This window comes from Lytechinus pictus, chromosome 19, assembly GCF_037042905.1.
Source record: "Lytechinus pictus isolate F3 Inbred chromosome 19, Lp3.0, whole genome shotgun sequence".
Lineage (NCBI taxonomy): Eukaryota > Metazoa > Echinodermata > Echinoidea > Temnopleuroida > Toxopneustidae > Lytechinus > Lytechinus pictus.
The window spans coordinates 5,117,387-5,135,437 of NC_087263.1; the positions used below are offsets into that span (position 1 = coordinate 5,117,387).

The 18,051-nt window shown below is 39.5% G+C and overlaps 2 protein-coding genes across 2 annotated transcripts; both read right to left on the reverse strand.

Moving 5' to 3' along the window:
* Positions 1 to 83: 83 nt before the first annotated feature.
* Positions 84 to 17,590, reverse strand: LOC129282421 (putative neutral sphingomyelinase). Its single transcript, XM_064113924.1, has 7 exons — positions 17,022 to 17,590; positions 13,779 to 13,878; positions 12,193 to 12,269; positions 10,260 to 10,443; positions 8,841 to 9,068; positions 8,202 to 8,439; positions 84 to 7,758 (listed from the first exon to the last, which is right to left on the reverse strand). The coding sequence occupies exons 1-7, from the start codon at positions 17,051 to 17,053 to the stop codon at positions 7,385 to 7,387; spliced, it is 1,233 nt and encodes a 410-aa protein (XP_063969994.1). The 5' UTR covers positions 17,054 to 17,590; the 3' UTR covers positions 84 to 7,384.
* Positions 2,082 to 3,629, reverse strand: LOC135157658 (axin-1-like). Its single transcript, XM_064114049.1, is given in 2 exon segments — positions 2,082 to 3,255; positions 3,439 to 3,629. Coding segments are annotated over 2 exon segments (1,365 nt in total).
* Positions 17,591 to 18,051: the final 461 nt, after the last annotated feature.

Genomic DNA, 18,051 nt, shown 5'->3' on the forward strand with positions numbered 1-18,051 from the left:
GTCTAAAAAGGGAAATCCCAGGTCTGCCATGCACTTTTCCTATTACTGTATCAAGGGTCTGACAACAATTGTTTTTTTTTTTTAATCAAATTACATTACAATTTTTAAATTAAATTGAATTTCCTTCAATTCAATTCAATGTTACTATTAATACATGTAGGCCTTTATAGTAAAAATGGTAGTATTAGTTCCAGATCAAGTACAGGAAAGGTATTCCAAATTTTTGGAAAATATAGACAGCATGACATACATATACGAAAGGGGAGAGGAGCCATCAGTATGTTGGCCATTTAAAGGGCGGACAAAGAATGGAAATGGCTTAGTCGATGTTAACATAATAGGCAGCTGCCAAAAGACAACAAGGCATGCCCTATGATGATCTAGTAAACGCTAGGCCATGTAGGCCAGCTATTGTACTAACTGTTATTACACAATGGCTGATCCACAGGAATGGTGTTTGATATCTTCTGAAATTTTAGACAGTAAAACAGAAAAAAGGGGAAATGAGCTATGGGCATGTTGGCCATTTAAGGGGCAGACAAAGAATAGATATGGACTAGTGGATGTCAACATCCCAGGCAGCTGCAAAAAGATAACAAGGCATGCCCAACGGCTTGTGCCGATGACAAGGGTGGCTATGACTTGGGAGGTTTTATCTGAGCTCCACGCCTCTCACCTATATGGTAATCGTATCTGTATGAGGCCAAGCCATTTAGGGTTTGAGAGCCATGAAAAGCATCTAATTTGCCATAATTTGAAAGCTTGCCAATCCCACGAGCCCCCTTGCATTATATCAGCCCGACTTCCTAAGAAGTAAGAGAGAGTTGAGTATCTATATTTTAGGCATAGACTCTACAAAATTATTAAACTGAACATAAATAATCATAACATAATTACACAAATAATCCAAACATAATAACACAAATAGAGTGATTCAAATCTTGTATTATTTAATGTTAGATCGAATGTTAGGCCTAAGCTAAAGTTCTGTTAACTTGTTAATGTTAGTCAAAATGGCAGATCCAGTAGAGGAATGGTGTTCCTGATTTGTGGGAAATATAGACAGCATGACAGACAAAAGTAAAGAGGAGCCGTCAGTATGTTGGCCATTAAAAGGACGGATCAAGAATGGATACGGCTTGGTCGATGTTAACATCCCAGGCAGCAGCAAAAAGACAAGGCATGCCCAATGGCTTATGCTGATGACAAGGGTGGCTATGACTTGGGAGGGTTCATCTGAACTCAACACCTCTCACATATGCGGTAATTGCAACTGTAAGAAGGTCATGGAAAATGAACAAAGATGAATATTAGCACGGACTCGGGATATCATTCATAAGAGCACCGTGGAATTTAAAGAAAGAATTTATAACTCAAGACATCAGATCAGGACATAAATCCATTAGATTGATATAAATTTATGTTGTGATTAAAATTAAGACAGAAACATATTGTAAGCTCCCTGACAACAAAGATGACTTCCTACATTGCAGAGTTAGAGGAGGAAGAGGAGAGAGTTCCGCATGTAGGCAGGGTCTTTAGAGACAGGCTTCACCTCTTGATGCCTTCAGCGATAAAGTGATGTTCTAGAGATAAAGATTTTCTGGGCAAGGCGCTCTTGCCATAACTGATATGGTAGGCAAGGGTTAGGAACATCCCAAAGACCGTAATTACCCACTTCCTGCCAGTCTTCAAGTGTTAATAGTACTCAACTTTTTCGCGACATGGGCAGTGCTGGACAATGTAACCACTATTCAAGGCATACACAGAGACAGCGTGTCCTGGTGTGTCCACAATGTCGCCAATGCCTTGTGCAGACACGAACAATTTAAGTAGGCAATTAATTTCTTAAAATTATAATTCAGAGTTCCACTTGTTAAATAGTTTCATAAAGGCTTATAAAAATAGAACAGCATATTACTAAGTTTATGGTATGGTTTGGCCAAATCATGAGCAAACTCTGGTGAATAAGGAGTCTGTCGCCGTAGCAGACCATTTTTTGAAGGTGCAAGCAGACCACGTTTTCTATCGTTGGGCATAGATGGTGGGTTTTGAAATTTAAGAGAGAGTCTCTGAACACCCTAGACATAATGGTCCTCCAGAATACTATTAGGGTCATCCTCCACAAAATCATGGATGGGGAATATTTGCTTGCCAGGAGCCCTCACGGTCATTGATGCTAGTGTTTTACACTCAGGTTCCTCTTCCTCAACTTTGTGTAATTTGGCAGCAAGTCGTTCTATATCTTCCCTTTCTAGAAGAACCTTCTCTAACTTCTCAGTTAACTTCTTTGCGAATTCAACCAGGTCTGTTGGTGGTAATTCTCTAGGATGAGCACGCGGACAAGGAAGATGTGTCATTACTTTTCCATTCTATCTGATATTATATTTCATATTACGCTTTTGTCTCCTCTTCTGTTGCTGTCTCGACCTTACTGGAAAACCATCCACATTGGAATCTGTTAGAGACATGGTGTCATCTGAGATAGCATCACTGCTGAGAGATTGTAATTCAGAATCATTGTTTGATGTTGCAGGAGCTACGGCTGCACAGCCTGGGTGATATGGATTGTAACTACGTAATAATCCAGGGTATAACCTGTCCTGATATCTATCTGTATTATGCCTGTGATGACTACTCCTCAACAAGAGATCTGCTGTGAGAGACCCCGCTTGTGGAAGGTCTGAAAGTTCAGAATCGTCAGGCAAAGTTGGTAAGTATCCTGCCTGTGCAGGATGACCATTACTACCATTACTGGAGCATCCTTCAGAACTCTTAGGACTAACCCCACCGTTATTCACATATTGCACATAAACATCTGACTTGAGGAATATAGGATAGGATGTCTCCCGCATGTATTCCTCTACTTCCATCTGTGATGCATCAAACAGATCACTGTCTACTTTGTTAGTTCTTATTGACTCTGCTACATGACTCCTTGTCGAGCCATGCAGTCTTACGACCTGTTGTCCATCTTTCTTAATAAATCTTCTATAAATTAGTTTCGCAAGATCAGTTCTGACAGGATCACTATCAGACTTCTTCTTGAATCCGTGCGTGGCAAGCCAGAATAGCAGAGGGTTCTCTGCACCTTCCTGAATAAGATAGTGTTTGAAAAGCTGAATCCCATCCTCGTCCGAAAGCAATACATGCAAGGATTCTGTCCATCTTGTGTACAGCAGCGTCACAGATGCGGCGGCGGCGTCACAGAACCTTGTGGTTCGAAACCAAGTGGTGCCCCTTCCAACATTCCTCCTTTAATCAGGGGTGTGAGTGGTCACAAATAAAAAGATCTGAAAAAAGCTGAAGAGTGTTGAAAAAGTCTGAAATAGAAAGAGCTCCCATACTTTTGTACAGAGGAAGGCCAAAAATAAGCTGAAATTAAGCTGAAAATCAAAACAAAAAAATCTGAAATCAGATAAAAATCTGAACTCTCACACCCGTTTAATAGCGGCATCCTTCAAATTTGACCGTCTTGGAGTACCTGCTGACTGGTCACTTTGCTTCCCACTTTTAACACATGACGATACACTACCTCTATCCTCAGTCTCTTCTCCAGGTACTGGAGGTCGTTCCGAAAGCTGACTCCCTCCGCTATCAGCTAAGAACCTATATACTTCCAGACTCATGGTGGCTTAACATCTTAGGTTGTTCACTCATTTACAAATTTGCCTGCCATCCCACTCAACAAGTTTGTGTCAAAATCTTCTAATCATTGGAACGAAATATTATGTTCACCCAGGGTGACCAGACTATTAAATTCAATTTAATTGAATTCTATTAAATTCTAATTGTACACGACTAATTATTGGCTAAAACTAAAGAATGGTTCCATGTACATGTACCTAAATGTGCGTACTTCACGTGCGTACATGTACGTACATGCACATGCAAGTAGAATTAAAATTAATTCTATTTAATTTGATTAAAATCAATTCTGTGTTAAATTCATTGGTGGAACGATTCTCAATACGTTACCATTATATAATTCATTTTATGCATTTTAGTAGTGCTAAATGACTTTGTTGGTGGCAGCAATAAAACTACATCAAATTATATTACAAGGTATCTATATAGAACCTATTCCTGAATTTATCAGTCAATTTTGTTGCTGTTAACCAAATTAACTTGCGACATCGATTTTCGACCGCCTATTTATCATTTTCCAGTATATTCACTGAAATTAGAGATCTGGAATTTTCTTATTTTATATCTAGGATGCAGTGACCAATGTCTGGACAAAATGGATTCGCGTTCCATCCGAATGGCACGTGAAAGACGCACCTGTCGTAGGAGATGGAGACCCTGCCGCCGCAGACCCTGATCCAGAGCGGATCACCCAGGCCCAGAAAGGCAAAGCTTGCCAATAATGATTGGTGTGGCAATTACTGTTTTGTGATGCAGGCAGCTATAGAATGCATTTGCTGCAAGGAAATAACAAGGTGCCTCGACCTTCAAGCTCATGGATGCGTAAGAGACCATGAAGATTTTGTCAGAGTGTGTCTGACAAGAGCAGAATTGCGTGTTCAATATTGCTCGGAGGGACGTTCAAGGACATAGAGCCCATCCACATGTTCGAGGAGGAGTCCCAAACTAAGAACTTGATAAAACGTAAGTTGGATTTATGAAGAGAGGGGCCATATATAAATGAATGTCTTATTCTGATCCAGAGCGGATCGCCCAGGCCCAGGCAGAGGCAAGGCTTGCCAACAACGAGTGGTGTGGCTGTGGCAACTGTGTTGTAATGCCCACAGCTATTGAATGTATTTGCAGCAGGGAATAACAAGGTGCCTTGACCTTCAAGCTCATGGATGTGTAAGAGACCATGAAGATTTTGTCAGAGTGTGTCTGACAAGAGCAGTATTGCGTGTTCAACATTGCTCGGAGGGACATTCGAGGACATAGAGCCCGTCCACATGTTCCAGGAGGAGCCCCAAACCAAGAACTTGATAACAAGTAAGTTGGATTAATGAAGAGAGGGGCCATATATAAATGAATGTCTTATTCTGCATAGTGCATACCGAGTGAAATTGAAATTCAGATAACAATAATTCCGAAATAAACCCGAAATGTAACACGTAATCCATGGCCAAGCTGGCTATTGTCCATTGACATAATATTGTTCCCTTTTTTATGTACGTATATATAGATGCCTAAAAACTTCATAAAAACTGAAGCAAAATAATTGGATAAAAAAAATAAAAAAAAATCTCTGGCCTTTCATTGTACTTCGAGATGAAATACAGAAATACATTGGTACCCATGATCGCATACCCATTATCAATATCTTCATGTAACAATACCCATGGGGCAAGAGACTGTTACATCTCTATAATTATATGAAGTTGGTAATGGTATTGTTTTTTTCTAAATCAAGGGCAGGTAATCTCTAGAAATTGACTGATTGTTCATCCATTTATATGAGGGAAGGCATTATATTGAGGCTCAAAAGCTACAGTCAGAGGTAAGGGAATGCAACGATCAACTAAAGGAATTGTGAGGTTGCCTTGTCATCCATAGAGCCCAGGAGCGAGATGGCGAGAACACAAACCAACTAATCAAAGATCTAGCTAGAGATCGCCTACAGGTAGACATCTTTCCCAGGACAAGAGGGAATAGGCGAGTACTTTGTGAGTTATTAAAAAGGTATTATTGAGGAGGAGCCTATACGGCATGTAGTATTTCGATATTGAGTGGAGCGAACGAGGGCATATGCCTGCGGTTAATACCCTAGGGTGTATGTGCCCTAGGGTGTTTACCATAGGGTATTCACCTGTGCATTCTTAGTCGGAGCATGAGGTCTATCTAAGTTGACGCATTCGTTTAAAACTATCATTACCAAATTGAAATTGAATTGAAAATTGAGTTGTATAAAATTAACGGTAGTCAAATACAATACATGCACGAGTTGCATTACTTTTCTAATTTTTTTAGTAATATCAATCAAATACTGATTTACCCGTAAAATTATATATACTTATCTTCCATATGTTACCTGTAACAGATTCACCAAAGTGGAAGGAGACTGCATCAAGAGACGAATCATCCACGCGGTCGAATCCGTGTACAAGACCTATGGGATTTTTTTTTTTAATGTATTTATTTATTACCTTATTGACAATTCGAAACCTTTTTCCAAAAATTCAAAGAAATAAAAAATAGACAAATTTTTAATTTAAAAAAGTCAATTAAAAAAAGGTGATTTTTACACGGTTTGGACAATATGGGAGCTTCACCAGCCCCAAAAAACCAATTTATTTCACATTTTGCAGATTCACAAGAGTAGAAGGAGACGATGTGGAGAGGAGAATCATCCCGTCATAGAATCCATGGCATCATGCAACACAAACGTGAGGCAAATGCCTACATTGGGAAGCCCGAGACTAGGTGACCAAGAAACTCAATACATAATGCAGGTATCGCAGAAGATGGCAGAAGTCAGAGGACCAGATAGACCAAAGGAAGTACGACACCATGGTGGCCCCTGACCCTTCTTGCCCATCTATGCAAGCTATAGGCTTTTTACCTACCTAGTGCATGGATACCTTGGAAGGGGTGTCCGAAAAGTCATACCGTCCTGTGTCGTCACAAGAATTCACCAGGAATTCCCACTGCAATCAGGTGTCTACATAGGCTACATTGAAGTTCCTGAGCACCATGCAATATAACTATTCTTTTACTTCTGAATGGTACAGAAGCAACTCCATTGCAAAAATGATTGTGAAATTTTGTTTTATTTTGTTACAGTATCCAACAAGATGTTTATGAAAGTGGTGCAAGTGAATTTTGATATGGGAGGGGGACGATATCTTGGGACCCCAAATGGTCATGGAAATTTTAGTGTGTATTGAAAGAAATGGTTATTCATGTTGAATAATGTTACATATTTTCAATAAATCTATCCATCACATATTTATTGAAAGCTGTCATATCCTACATTTTTATTAAAATGTTTTTAATGTTTGGTATTAACTTATTGGGCTGGATCTTTCTTGAGTATTTCTTCTTTTACTGATTCCTAAGAAAGCATGAATGCTTGTTGATAAGCAAGAGGTCAAATAGCTTCAGGTAATCTCTGAGAAACCTGGTAATAATCATTAAGATTCATTCTGTTTTAAACCAAAGTCGTGATATTAATCAAGAGAAAAGATTTTACTACACAATGCCTCCCCCCCAAATAAGATCTAAAGCTAGAAGGCAAAACATATTATTTGTTTGGCATCACTATGACCCGCAGGTTTCTCCTCCCTATATAACTGATTGGCAAAGGTGGCGACTCTCCATTTAACATCCTATCCATGGGACGGATCAATCACAACTAGACAAACAAAAACCAAATAAATAGGTGTAATGACAGATACATGAAAAATACATTATCTTCCTCCTACTTCCCATTTACCCTTATCCTTTTCTCAACCACGCATAATCGAACTTTCATGCTTTCCATGATACCCGTTACCGTCTTCTTCTCGCATTCCTCAACGATGAATCCAAAGCAGAAAAAGAAAGCGGTTATCAGCGTCAAACCGCACGTCCAGATGAAAGCCAGGACCGGACTGACGCCCCCCAGCGACACAGAGAGCAGGAGAAGGAAGAAACAGAAGAGAGCCTTAAGACGAGACCACATCTGATCTGATTTGACCTTCTCAATGTTCTTTGAAAGAACCAAGATGGCCTCTTTCAAGAGTTCCGGAAGTTGTTGCCGTGGCGACCCATCATCATCCTCATTTGATTTTTCATCCCCTTGACCTTGGTTGTCTGTAAATGAAGATCATCAAAAGGAACAAAAAATAAATCCATATATCAAGATCAGGCTTGGCTCTTCAATAATACAGCAATATGCCTCATTTGCATATGCCGTATTTGCATATTTGATGCGCGGTGGTGTAACTGACATCATATTACATACGCGGTGCTCATTACTTGATCATGGCGGTCCCGGCTAGTGTTGCCGGCATTGCAACAAATAAAACCTGACATTGATGTTAACATGTAGGCCTACCGGACTCTTATTGACGATACCTTGTTGACTTTTTTATCTTGGTAATAAGTGTTCTTTTGTTGTTGTTTTCATTAGAGTAAAATGGAACTTCGCTCATTGCAAATGAATCTTTAACATGAAATATATGAGGCAACAAAAAAGTGAAATCATAATATAAATCAAATTATCAGGAGCAATAATAGCATGGACGAAATCCAACCTTTTAACCGTGTGACACATATGGTCGACAGAACGCCCTCATGGTCTGAATAAGGTAAATCTGAACCCGGAATCTTCCGCATGGTGAGAGTGGTTTTAAGGCACCTGGCTGTGTAGGGACCGTTAGACTGGTAGAGATTGTAGTCTATCCTTTCTCCATCATCAGTGTTCATATAGCAATGAGCCTGTCCTTTCACAAGAACATTGTCCAGTCTTTCTATTGTCATTCCATCTGTGTACTGATCAAAGTGGGTGTGGCAAGCATTATTGTTAGGAAAACAAATGTGAAAATATATACAGTAATAATTATACTCAGGTTAATTCTAAATTCGCTTAAGACATACATTGTAAGTACCAAGCACTTACAGAAATATTGTAACCAGGTACCGAGGGGTACTGGGGTCTATAGCCACAGGGCTAATTGTGAACATACGCCTCAAACAAAGCAGGTCGTGAGACAAGGTTCTTGCTATAATCACCCAAATTGGTTATTTGATCGCTAAAAACTTCAAATTTCTAGTGAAAATTGGACAGGGTAAATCGGATATTCTTTACTCTCTACACCCTTAATATGATTTCATGAAACTCACTACATATTCATCCAGCAATTGAACTACATAATTTTGTAGTTCATCCATACCTCTTTATTATCCCTTGTCTCCCAGGCATCCAGTAATCCAGAATTTGAGAGAGCAAGCTTGGTAGCTAGAGAGAACGGCTCTGAATTAAAATCGCCCATCACAAGCACAAGGTCGGATCCCCCGGATGTTAATCTCACAAACTCGCTGAGCTCATACAGCTGGGTCAATCGATGCGTCAGGAAGTCGTCTTTTTCAGGGATGTTGGACGGAGCGTAAAGAGCATGGGCCTGTGCATTTGAATTAGAAATAAAAGTGTGATGGTGCTCAGTTACTTGAAGAAAAGGACTCTCACACTTAGACAATAAACAGTGAAGCCTGAGAGCCACTGTCATAATAAGGTGGACACCAAGCTCAGACGTAGATCATCAGAGCAAAATTGTTGGACATTTGATTTGATTTATTGATTTCTGTTTCACAACATAATTATGATAAATATAACATAACAAGGTCGAAAATACTGTAAGACATAAAAAAATATATATAACATAATCTTAGATTTAAGGAAAGATTTAAGATCTGCACAGCGGCTGCCGGGCCCACGATCAGTTGGGCAAAGCAAATTTTCTGAGTATTTCATTTCATGTCTATTTCGAACAATAAATTATGGATGGATGGATGGATGGATTAAGGGACATTTCATCCCTAAAAACTTCACGGACTGTACAATCAATGCATTCTACATGCTGCATATGTAAATTTTTAATTGTTATGTTATGGTGCGCCCACACCTTTCATATGGTGAAGAGGGTGCTGAAATTGCCAAAATCAGGAGAAAAGGGGTATATATCTATCCCCATCATGAAAATAGAATTGAGGCAAAATTTAGAGTGGAGAAACATAACAAATATTAGGTTCCTTTTTAAAAATCTGAGGATGAGCATAGTGTCCTCCTTGTAATAACAGTAGGGACAGTGATTTTCCGTTTTACCGATAAATAAAACGGAAATTCCGATTGGTTCTTATACTTGTCATGTAAAAATTCATGATGGAATACACCTTTGCAAAACGGATTTCAGGTTTTTGCTGTGTACATTTTCAATGACAAAACAGAATTTCCATTTGTAGATAAAGTTAAAACGGAATTACAGATTTTCAGAAACGGAACAGACCATTTTTGGAAACGGAAAATCACTGTCTCTATAACAGTGGCTCCCTTGGCAGACGTCATGATTAAGTTGTTCAGTTGTAGTAACACAAACAAAGTAGAAAACACATAAGACTTTTTATGTGTATTTTTTGTCAGTTGATTTCTTGGGAAAATGATTTTAAACATGAAGTTCAAGAAAAATTGTAAAATGTTCGCAAACTGAGATATTCATTCAATTCGGTTTATTATACGAAGACATTGTAAAAACAATCCGGAGACTGACACATACAAAGTTCACAGAAAGATATAAATCCAAGTCTATTTTCCTTACATGGGTATTATAAACATTTATGGCCATCCCTTCGACTTCTATCTTGCACAGCGCCACCATTTTAGCGGAATACCAGTCACCCATAAAAACTTGATGGGCATATCCATTCAGCGAGTAGGGGTGATAGAACGTGTCAACGATCGGCCATTTTGAAAACAAGCAGAGCCCGCCGTTCTGCAAGCCCCTGCAGACGATGAAATAATAAGAGGAAAAAAATTATTAGGGCAGATAAATATAAAAAAAATTAGCATCTCAGCAACTGTTAAAAATTTAAATAAACTTTTTTTTTTAAGTTAAGAAACAGACAGGAGTCGCCTGAGCTTTACACAATGAGTTGTCAATCATATGTCAAGATGTTGAAGATAGAAAATTCATGTTACAACAAATATGTATGTACCACAGGCCGGCACCTGCTCTCCCAAATGCAATATAATAATAAATAATATGTCCACTTATATAGCGCAGTTACCATGTGCATATACTCAACTGCGCTTTGATACTTGGTATCATATTATTACCCCGGCTGTAGCTGAGCCGCCATATTAATAGGCACTAAAGCATTCAAGGAATAAATCCTACCAGGTACCCATTCACCTCACCTGGGTCGAGTGCAGCACCATGTGGATAAATTTCTTGTCGAAGGAAATTACGCCATGGCTGGGATTCAAACCCACAACCCTCTGTTTCAAGTTCGGAGACTAATCCACGGGGCCACATCGCTCCACAATATGGTGAAACTCAATTATTTGTCTTTGTTAAATAGTTTGACTTCTCTTTCATCTGAAACTTTCAGTTTCAGGCAAATTATACGCTAGGAAAAGATATGACATATCCTCTCATTCCGTAACCAGAAAAATTTTCAAAATAAGACCCCTGACTTTGCTTCCTTTAATCCCTACTCCACGAGTAACAAAGAAATTGAACATCACATCGTTAAAAAGGAAGGTAAACTTTCTGCTCATTTTTTTACGTTTGATTTTTAACATTGTCCGTCTATAGTCTTTATGCACTGTAAACATAATCATAAGATTACTACATTTATGCATGGCCATGATTCTCTTGATGTATTTGTAATTATATGCTGTTATATTCTTAATAAATACTAAGTTATAAAAAATTATTTTAAAAATATTTTTTTTTCAACAAAGTAAATCCATTCTATAGGAAGAAAAATGCTGGGTTTGTTTCATGTGAAACAGGTACTACCAAGTCTGAGAGGAGGAAAAGAGGACTGAAGATTAAGGAAGAAGGGGAAAAATAGGAGATGGGAGCAGGAGTAGAGGGAGGGGAGGAGGCAAGAGATGGGAACAGGAGTAGAGGGAGGGGAGGCAAGAGATGGGAGCAGGAGTAGAGGGAGGGGAGGAGGCAAGAGATGGGAGCAGGAGTAGAGGCAAGAGATGGGAACAGGAGTAGAGGGAGTGAGGAGGCAAGAGATGGGAGCAGGAGTAGAGGGAGGGGAGGCAAGAGATGGGAGCAGGAGTAGAGGGAGGGGAGGAGGCAAGAGATGGGAGCAGGAGTTGAGGCAAGAGATGGGAGCAGGAGTAGAGGGAGTGAGGAGGCAAGAGATGGGAGCAGGAGTAGAGGGAGGGGAGGAGGAAAGAGATGGGAGCAGGAGTAGAGGGAGGGGAGGAGGCAAGAGATGGGAGCAGGAGTAGAGGGAGGGGAGGCAAGAGATGGGAGCAGGAGTAGAGGGAGGGGAGGAGGCAAGAGATGGGAGCAGGAGTAGAGGGAGGGGAGGAGGCAAGAGGTGGGAGCAGGAGTAGAGAGAGGGGAGGAGGCTGGAAGTAGGGTGAGAAGGGCAGAAGGATAAAGGATTGAGGGATAGAAAAGAAACAATAAGTTGCGAGGAAGAAGAATGAAATGAAGAAAAAATAATAGTAGCAGAAGTAGCAGCAGTTTTAGTGGTAAGAATGTTTAAAACGGTTAAACTCACATTCTAAAGTAGAAGCTGTATGGTAGAACATTTTTAACTGTTGACTTTATGTGTTCATAATCCTTCAGGACCCAGATCTATTTAAAAAAAAGAAGAAAAATTTGAAATAGATTAAGTCAAATCCTTTTCAAACTTTCTGGTCACGGACTATGTGTATACTCAAGTAGAACCATTGTGATACACTTTTTCTTTCTTCTTGTTAACAAGGGCCCCACATTAACCCCTTTTTTTCTACTGGTCCAACCAGTTCATGTCGGACCAGTAGATACCAAGTTTTTCCATTTTTTACTGGTCCGAACCTAGAATTTACTGGCCCCCAAAATAAAGAAAAACATTTTTTCAAAACTTGAGTTTATTTTGTTGTCTTTTATTGCCCCCCATAAAAAAACCCCACCATACAAACAAACAGTAAACACCATTTCTCAATTTTGGAAAGCCAATTTTTAAGATGCCAGAGCCATTTTTTTAATTCACAAAAGAGGAGAAAACATTGGTATCAGTTTGATATATTTTTAACTAGTCATGTCGGACCAGTAAATCTGGCTATTTCTGAAAAGTTACTGGCCCAACAGCAATTTTTACTAGTCTGCGACCGTCGGACCAGTGCCAGTGTTGCGCGCTGTTAATATTTAACCATTGCACCAGAAAAACGAAAACATAATAAAAGAGATAATTATACTTGCTTATATAGCACTTAACACTTACTTTATCAGAAGTCTCTAAGCGCTCTACGGTAATGCAGCATAATTACTATGGCTTTAGCAGAGCAGCCGTTAGGTGCTCAGGCATTTCAAGGAATAAATTCATGCCAGGGTACCCATTTACCTCACCTGGGTTGAGTGCAGCTCAATGTGGGTAAATTTCTTGCTGAAAGCAAACAAATCATGACTGGGAATCGAAACCACGTCCCTCTGATTGAAAGACAAACGTCGTAACCCTAGACCATGATGCCCCCACTTGTGCCCTGCAACACAAATGTTTGCAATAATAACTATTGGTACAATCACATTTTTTTTTAAACACTGACCAGGATCTGTTTCAGATCATTCTACTTTCAACACAATCTATGAATAGTAGGTTTTACCAAACATATAGAAAGAAATATTATACTAGTTTTTTCTCCTCATAGTGTATTTAGTGAGCAAAATCTGGGATATCAGGGATGCTGCATGGGAGGGGGGGCAAGGAATTGATGGTGCCCCTCCCCTCCAAATGATTTTTCAAGTAGGTAAATAAGGGAAATGAGAGTAGAGGAATGTCAAAAAGGATGAAATAAACAGTAGATCTACAGAAAAATAGAGAACCCCCCCAGTATTAAACTAATATTGATGTTCAACTTCATTTTATCTTACCAACTTCTCCCCTTTTAGAGCCTGGGAAATTGTAATAGACTTTATCATGCATGTCATACAAACTATTAATATCTCAAGAGAAAACTAAATATACTGTATCACATTTCTTGAACATTGATTGAAAAACAAAAGAAAAGTTAGGATCAAATCTAGCTCTGTCAATACTCTTACGAAATAATCATCTGAAAATCTAGCTAACCCCCTAACATTGGTTGAAACTGAAAAGATGTATACCTCTTGAAGTGATACAATATCATAAGCTCCTGTAGCTAATTCTTTGGCGATGTGTTGCATCCGCTCTCTCTTGTGTTTACTGATGCCGAATGGGAGACCCCTGAAATTAGAATCAAAGACAATAAAGACAAGTGAAAGCCCATCAAAAGTTTTCAATAAAGATTGTGAATCTAAGTCATTATTACACCACTCCACTATAACAAAGGTTAAATTTCCAAGCATGCTTAACTTGGGTGAGATGTTGCTGATCAAAATCTCCATTATGATAAATCTTGGCTTACCTTTACTAGAATTCAATGTCATGAATCGATTACAGACAGACATGATATGTGTGTGATGCCTCGTTCTAAAGCTACAATTAGTAACTGGCGCTATGTACATGTAGGTTGTTCTCATAAGCGATTATGACATTGGATTCGAAATAGTGCTGCAAGTCAGGCGCCATGTTCGGGTTCGGTTCGGTTCAGCAAGGTTCGGCAGAAATTTGCCGAACATTGGTTCGGTTCGGGGTTCGGTAATGATAGACTGATAAAGCTATAGTTCATTCAGGTATACGTAGCGTACCGGTACACAATTTGTACTTGATTGACTGCATGTGCTCGCGTGTACCTCTGTCTCATCAAACCATTTTATCTCTATCTTGTTGACATGAAACTATGAAAGTTATAGCGCTCAACGAATCAACTGTTATCTCGATTTTTTGGTTATCTGATGACAGATTTATTGGGTAACTCACAGTTCTAAAATGGCGACTCTTCCTAGTCGTCCATACCTGGACCACACTTTGGATACTTGCCAAATTAACTACGTTCGCACTCGTATACCAGCTAGGCCAGCGCATGCAGTCCACTTGTAGCGGGACTCTGAGCTCATGAATATTTATATATACAGTCCGGCCAAACGTGATTGGCAATTGCATCACATACGAGGCGGCCAGCGCCAGTGCACTGAACTGTAGGCATAGTAGGGCCAGGGGCGTGTGGAAGAAAGCGTGCTTATGTAATGCGCCTTTCGCTAATTGGCTCGATGGGTGAACTAAACCACCAATCGCATGTCGCTGATTGTCGCATCGGTACATACAGCCACGTGCTTTGTCTGCTCGCGAAACTCAGCTCACTGATTGAAGAGCAATTCCCGAGATTTCTATGATTTCATTGGTCAGATTTCATTCGACCATGAACATACAGACCAAGTGGGATGCAAAGTTTTACGACTGTAATGGGACAGGGGGAGTAGAGTGATCATCGAATTGTTTATGGTTAATTTGAGAAGTTGATAAGAAAGGAAAAAAAAAGTAAAGATTGGGGGTCATTTTCCCCCAAGAGATGAATGTTTCCGCATGGCTTTATCTTCATTCAACTTGTCAACGAGGGGAAGGGGATCTTGCTATATGCTATACCATAATCATTCATGAGTGTTTGATTTTTATTTTCATATGATTGTTAATAATAAAAAAGATAACTTCACCTCATCCTCATCTCATTTCTATATTATTTGTTTTGCGTCTCTCCTTCTCATCTCTAACAGTCACTCACTTTATTTCCCACTTTCACTGGATCTCTCGTTTTCAAAACTCTTTACTTCTCTCTAAAATCATGAAAACTAGACAGTAGCAAGCCGACACCTCAATAATAATGTCAATCACCTCAATCAGATCTTTATTCTCCGCCGCAACAATACACGAGTTACGATCTTAATCACATCGTATCGTAATTCGTAATATTAATGGTACTTCATCTTTCACTTTCAGTTTATTGAGCTCGTTCATTCAAAATACTTTGAGGATTTTCAAACAAGAATCTTGTTCGCCACCTAAAAACAACAATATTTTAGATAATTAGATTTAACCAATGATCACTCATACAGTTTTGGTTTTCTTTACCATGCTTCGGCGATTCGGCCACAGAGCGAGAGATGATGAAAGCCAGTAAAATGATTAAAGCGCAAGCTCGCGCAACATCATTTGTCGGATCTCCTTTCTTAATCAGGGCCGTAAAAACCACAATGTCAACATGAAAATGAAAACAAAATCTAGTAACCGCAAAATAAGCGCATACTTCCAACATACAATTGCAAAGAAGATTAAATAGAGAATGCGCAAATATAATGATTAGAAAGGGTGTAAACTTATAAATTTATTAGCTGAAAGCCTTTTTTTTTTTTTTGCCGAACTTCCAAACCAAGTCTTAGTGTTCGGTTCGGAAGTGCCATGTTCGGCGAACTACCGTTCGGTTCGGCGGTTTGGCTACAGCACTAATTCAAAAGGTACTCCTCAATCTTTAACTAACATAATTAATCAACACTTTATACTCGCATTGTGGCCGGCATCAAACGAAAGACAAGTGCTTAAGCTCGATCTAGACTTTTGAATGATTTACAATTTAAATGTCGCAACTAACTTTAGATCTATGAAAATTTTTATTTGTGTAGAGATCTAAATGAATTTCAGCAAATTTAATACTGCCATGAACATGAGAAAATGCACCTGAGTGTAAGACACCGCTCTCACTACCTTCCTAAAACTACTAGTTTAGTGGAAACTAGTTTAACGTGTAGTGAGAACGGTCGAAGCGATCTTCCAAACCGGTTCAGAAAACAACCTCGCGATGTAGTTTTCAAAATCGCTTGTTACAATAATACAAATACTAGTGAAATGTCAGAAATCTGTTTTTTTAAAGGAAATCCCCAGAAACGATGGTTATTCCTGTCTAATTGTTTGGTAAGTTTCATGTGAAAACTTATCTGATTTAAAATCTCTCGTCTAGTATTACTAATAAAAAAAAATTCCCCTGAAAGTGTTGCATGTGCCTGGGGGGGTCGGGTGCGGGTGTCCGGACAGTCTTCATTTTGAATTGAAGCCTTCTTTTTTGTCTTTTTTTTTTAATTTGATTACACTAAAAATATGAATTCAAGAGTAGTAATCATCTTCTATTTTGTTCTCTGTAATATTTCCTGACATTTTGTACTAAAAATTGATGAAAATTTGCTTGTAAATTCTTCCAAATGACGGCCAAATTACTTTCTAAAATTGATCGTCCGGACACACAACAACTGGGTACATGCCAGGCAGTGCTTATCCTGATCCTGTGCACGGCGGCAGTAATGCACCCATGCCAGAGCTCCGGCAGGCGAAGCGGGCCGGAGCTCCCTGGGTTATTGGAACCAGCTAAGTCTAGATTCATTTATTTAAAGTATCGCAATACCTGCAATATGGACCTAATTTACGGACCACGTTATACTCACCAGCAATTTAATGTGACAACGTTTAATTCCATGATTTATCAAAAGCGAAGCCGCCATGCACGAACCACAAGTGGGATCAGAAGGCAGTCAGACAGAAGCCTCTATGCAAATGCAGTGTAACATGCGGGCAGCACATGCACATGGTACTTGGTACAGCAGCAGCGCAGTCACTGGCGCAAATATGTAGGCATAGTCGGGCGCGGCCATAGAGATGTATACTAGTAATTATAAAATAGCTGTATTATTTCAAGCATCGCGATTGGTCAATACGCGTCACATGACATCCAACTTTTTTTGTGCACTGCACGGGAGTGCAAAAGGTGTGCAACGAAAATTGACATTGCACGCTCGAGCAAACCAGTGCGGTAAAGTCCAACAAAACTGTACTGTAACTTTTTAAAAAATTGTTTCTGTGTTGCTATTTTATAAAACAAATAATGCACTTGCTCTGTCGTGCGTAAAAGTAAATGCAGAGAAAGCTCGGTTTCTTCAGATGGAGCACACTGGGCACTCGCCGCAAGCGGCTCGTGCACAGTGCGACTCCTATCTAAAGAAACCTCGCGTGCTCTGCATTTCCACTAACGCACTCGGCTGCATGCATTATTTGTATACTAACTAGTTAGTATACATCTCTATGGGCGCGGCCTAGTATAGTTGGGCGTGGCCTATATAATCGATTACAAGTATTTCGGAATTTTTCGCAATAGTGTCGTCTGGCGTCTGGTCTAGTCTTGATATATACCTATAGAGACCAAAAACAATTACCCAAGGAATTATTTCCATGGGAAAAAAAACTAACAGCTATAGTGTTTATATGAGGAATTAGAAATCAAATGTTCAACATGGCCAGAGGATTATCCCCGGGATTATGTTTTGTGTTTGGGAGACGCAGCAGGTGCACCCCGCCTATAGGAACAAAAGATTAACCTCCCTCCCCTCGGGCCCTATGGGAACGGTTTTTTTAAATAGGGGGTGCTGATGTAAATTTGAAAAGCGAAAAAAAAAGATTTTAGTACAAATTTGAGGTTTG

Bases quoted from the DNA above. Each gene is read 5' to 3' on its own strand.
- LOC129282421 (XM_064113924.1), bottom strand. From the start codon at position 17,053: ATGGAATTAAACGTTGTCACATTAAATTGCTG. The intron at 10,444-12,192 runs GTGAGTTTAACC...CATCGTCTGCAG, and splicing joins TACAGCTTCTACTTTAGAAT to GGGCTTGCAGAACGGCGGGC. The intron at 7,759-8,201 runs GTTGGATTTCGT...CTTCATTTACAG, and splicing joins ATGTGTCACACGGTTAAAAG to ACAACCAAGGTCAAGGGGAT.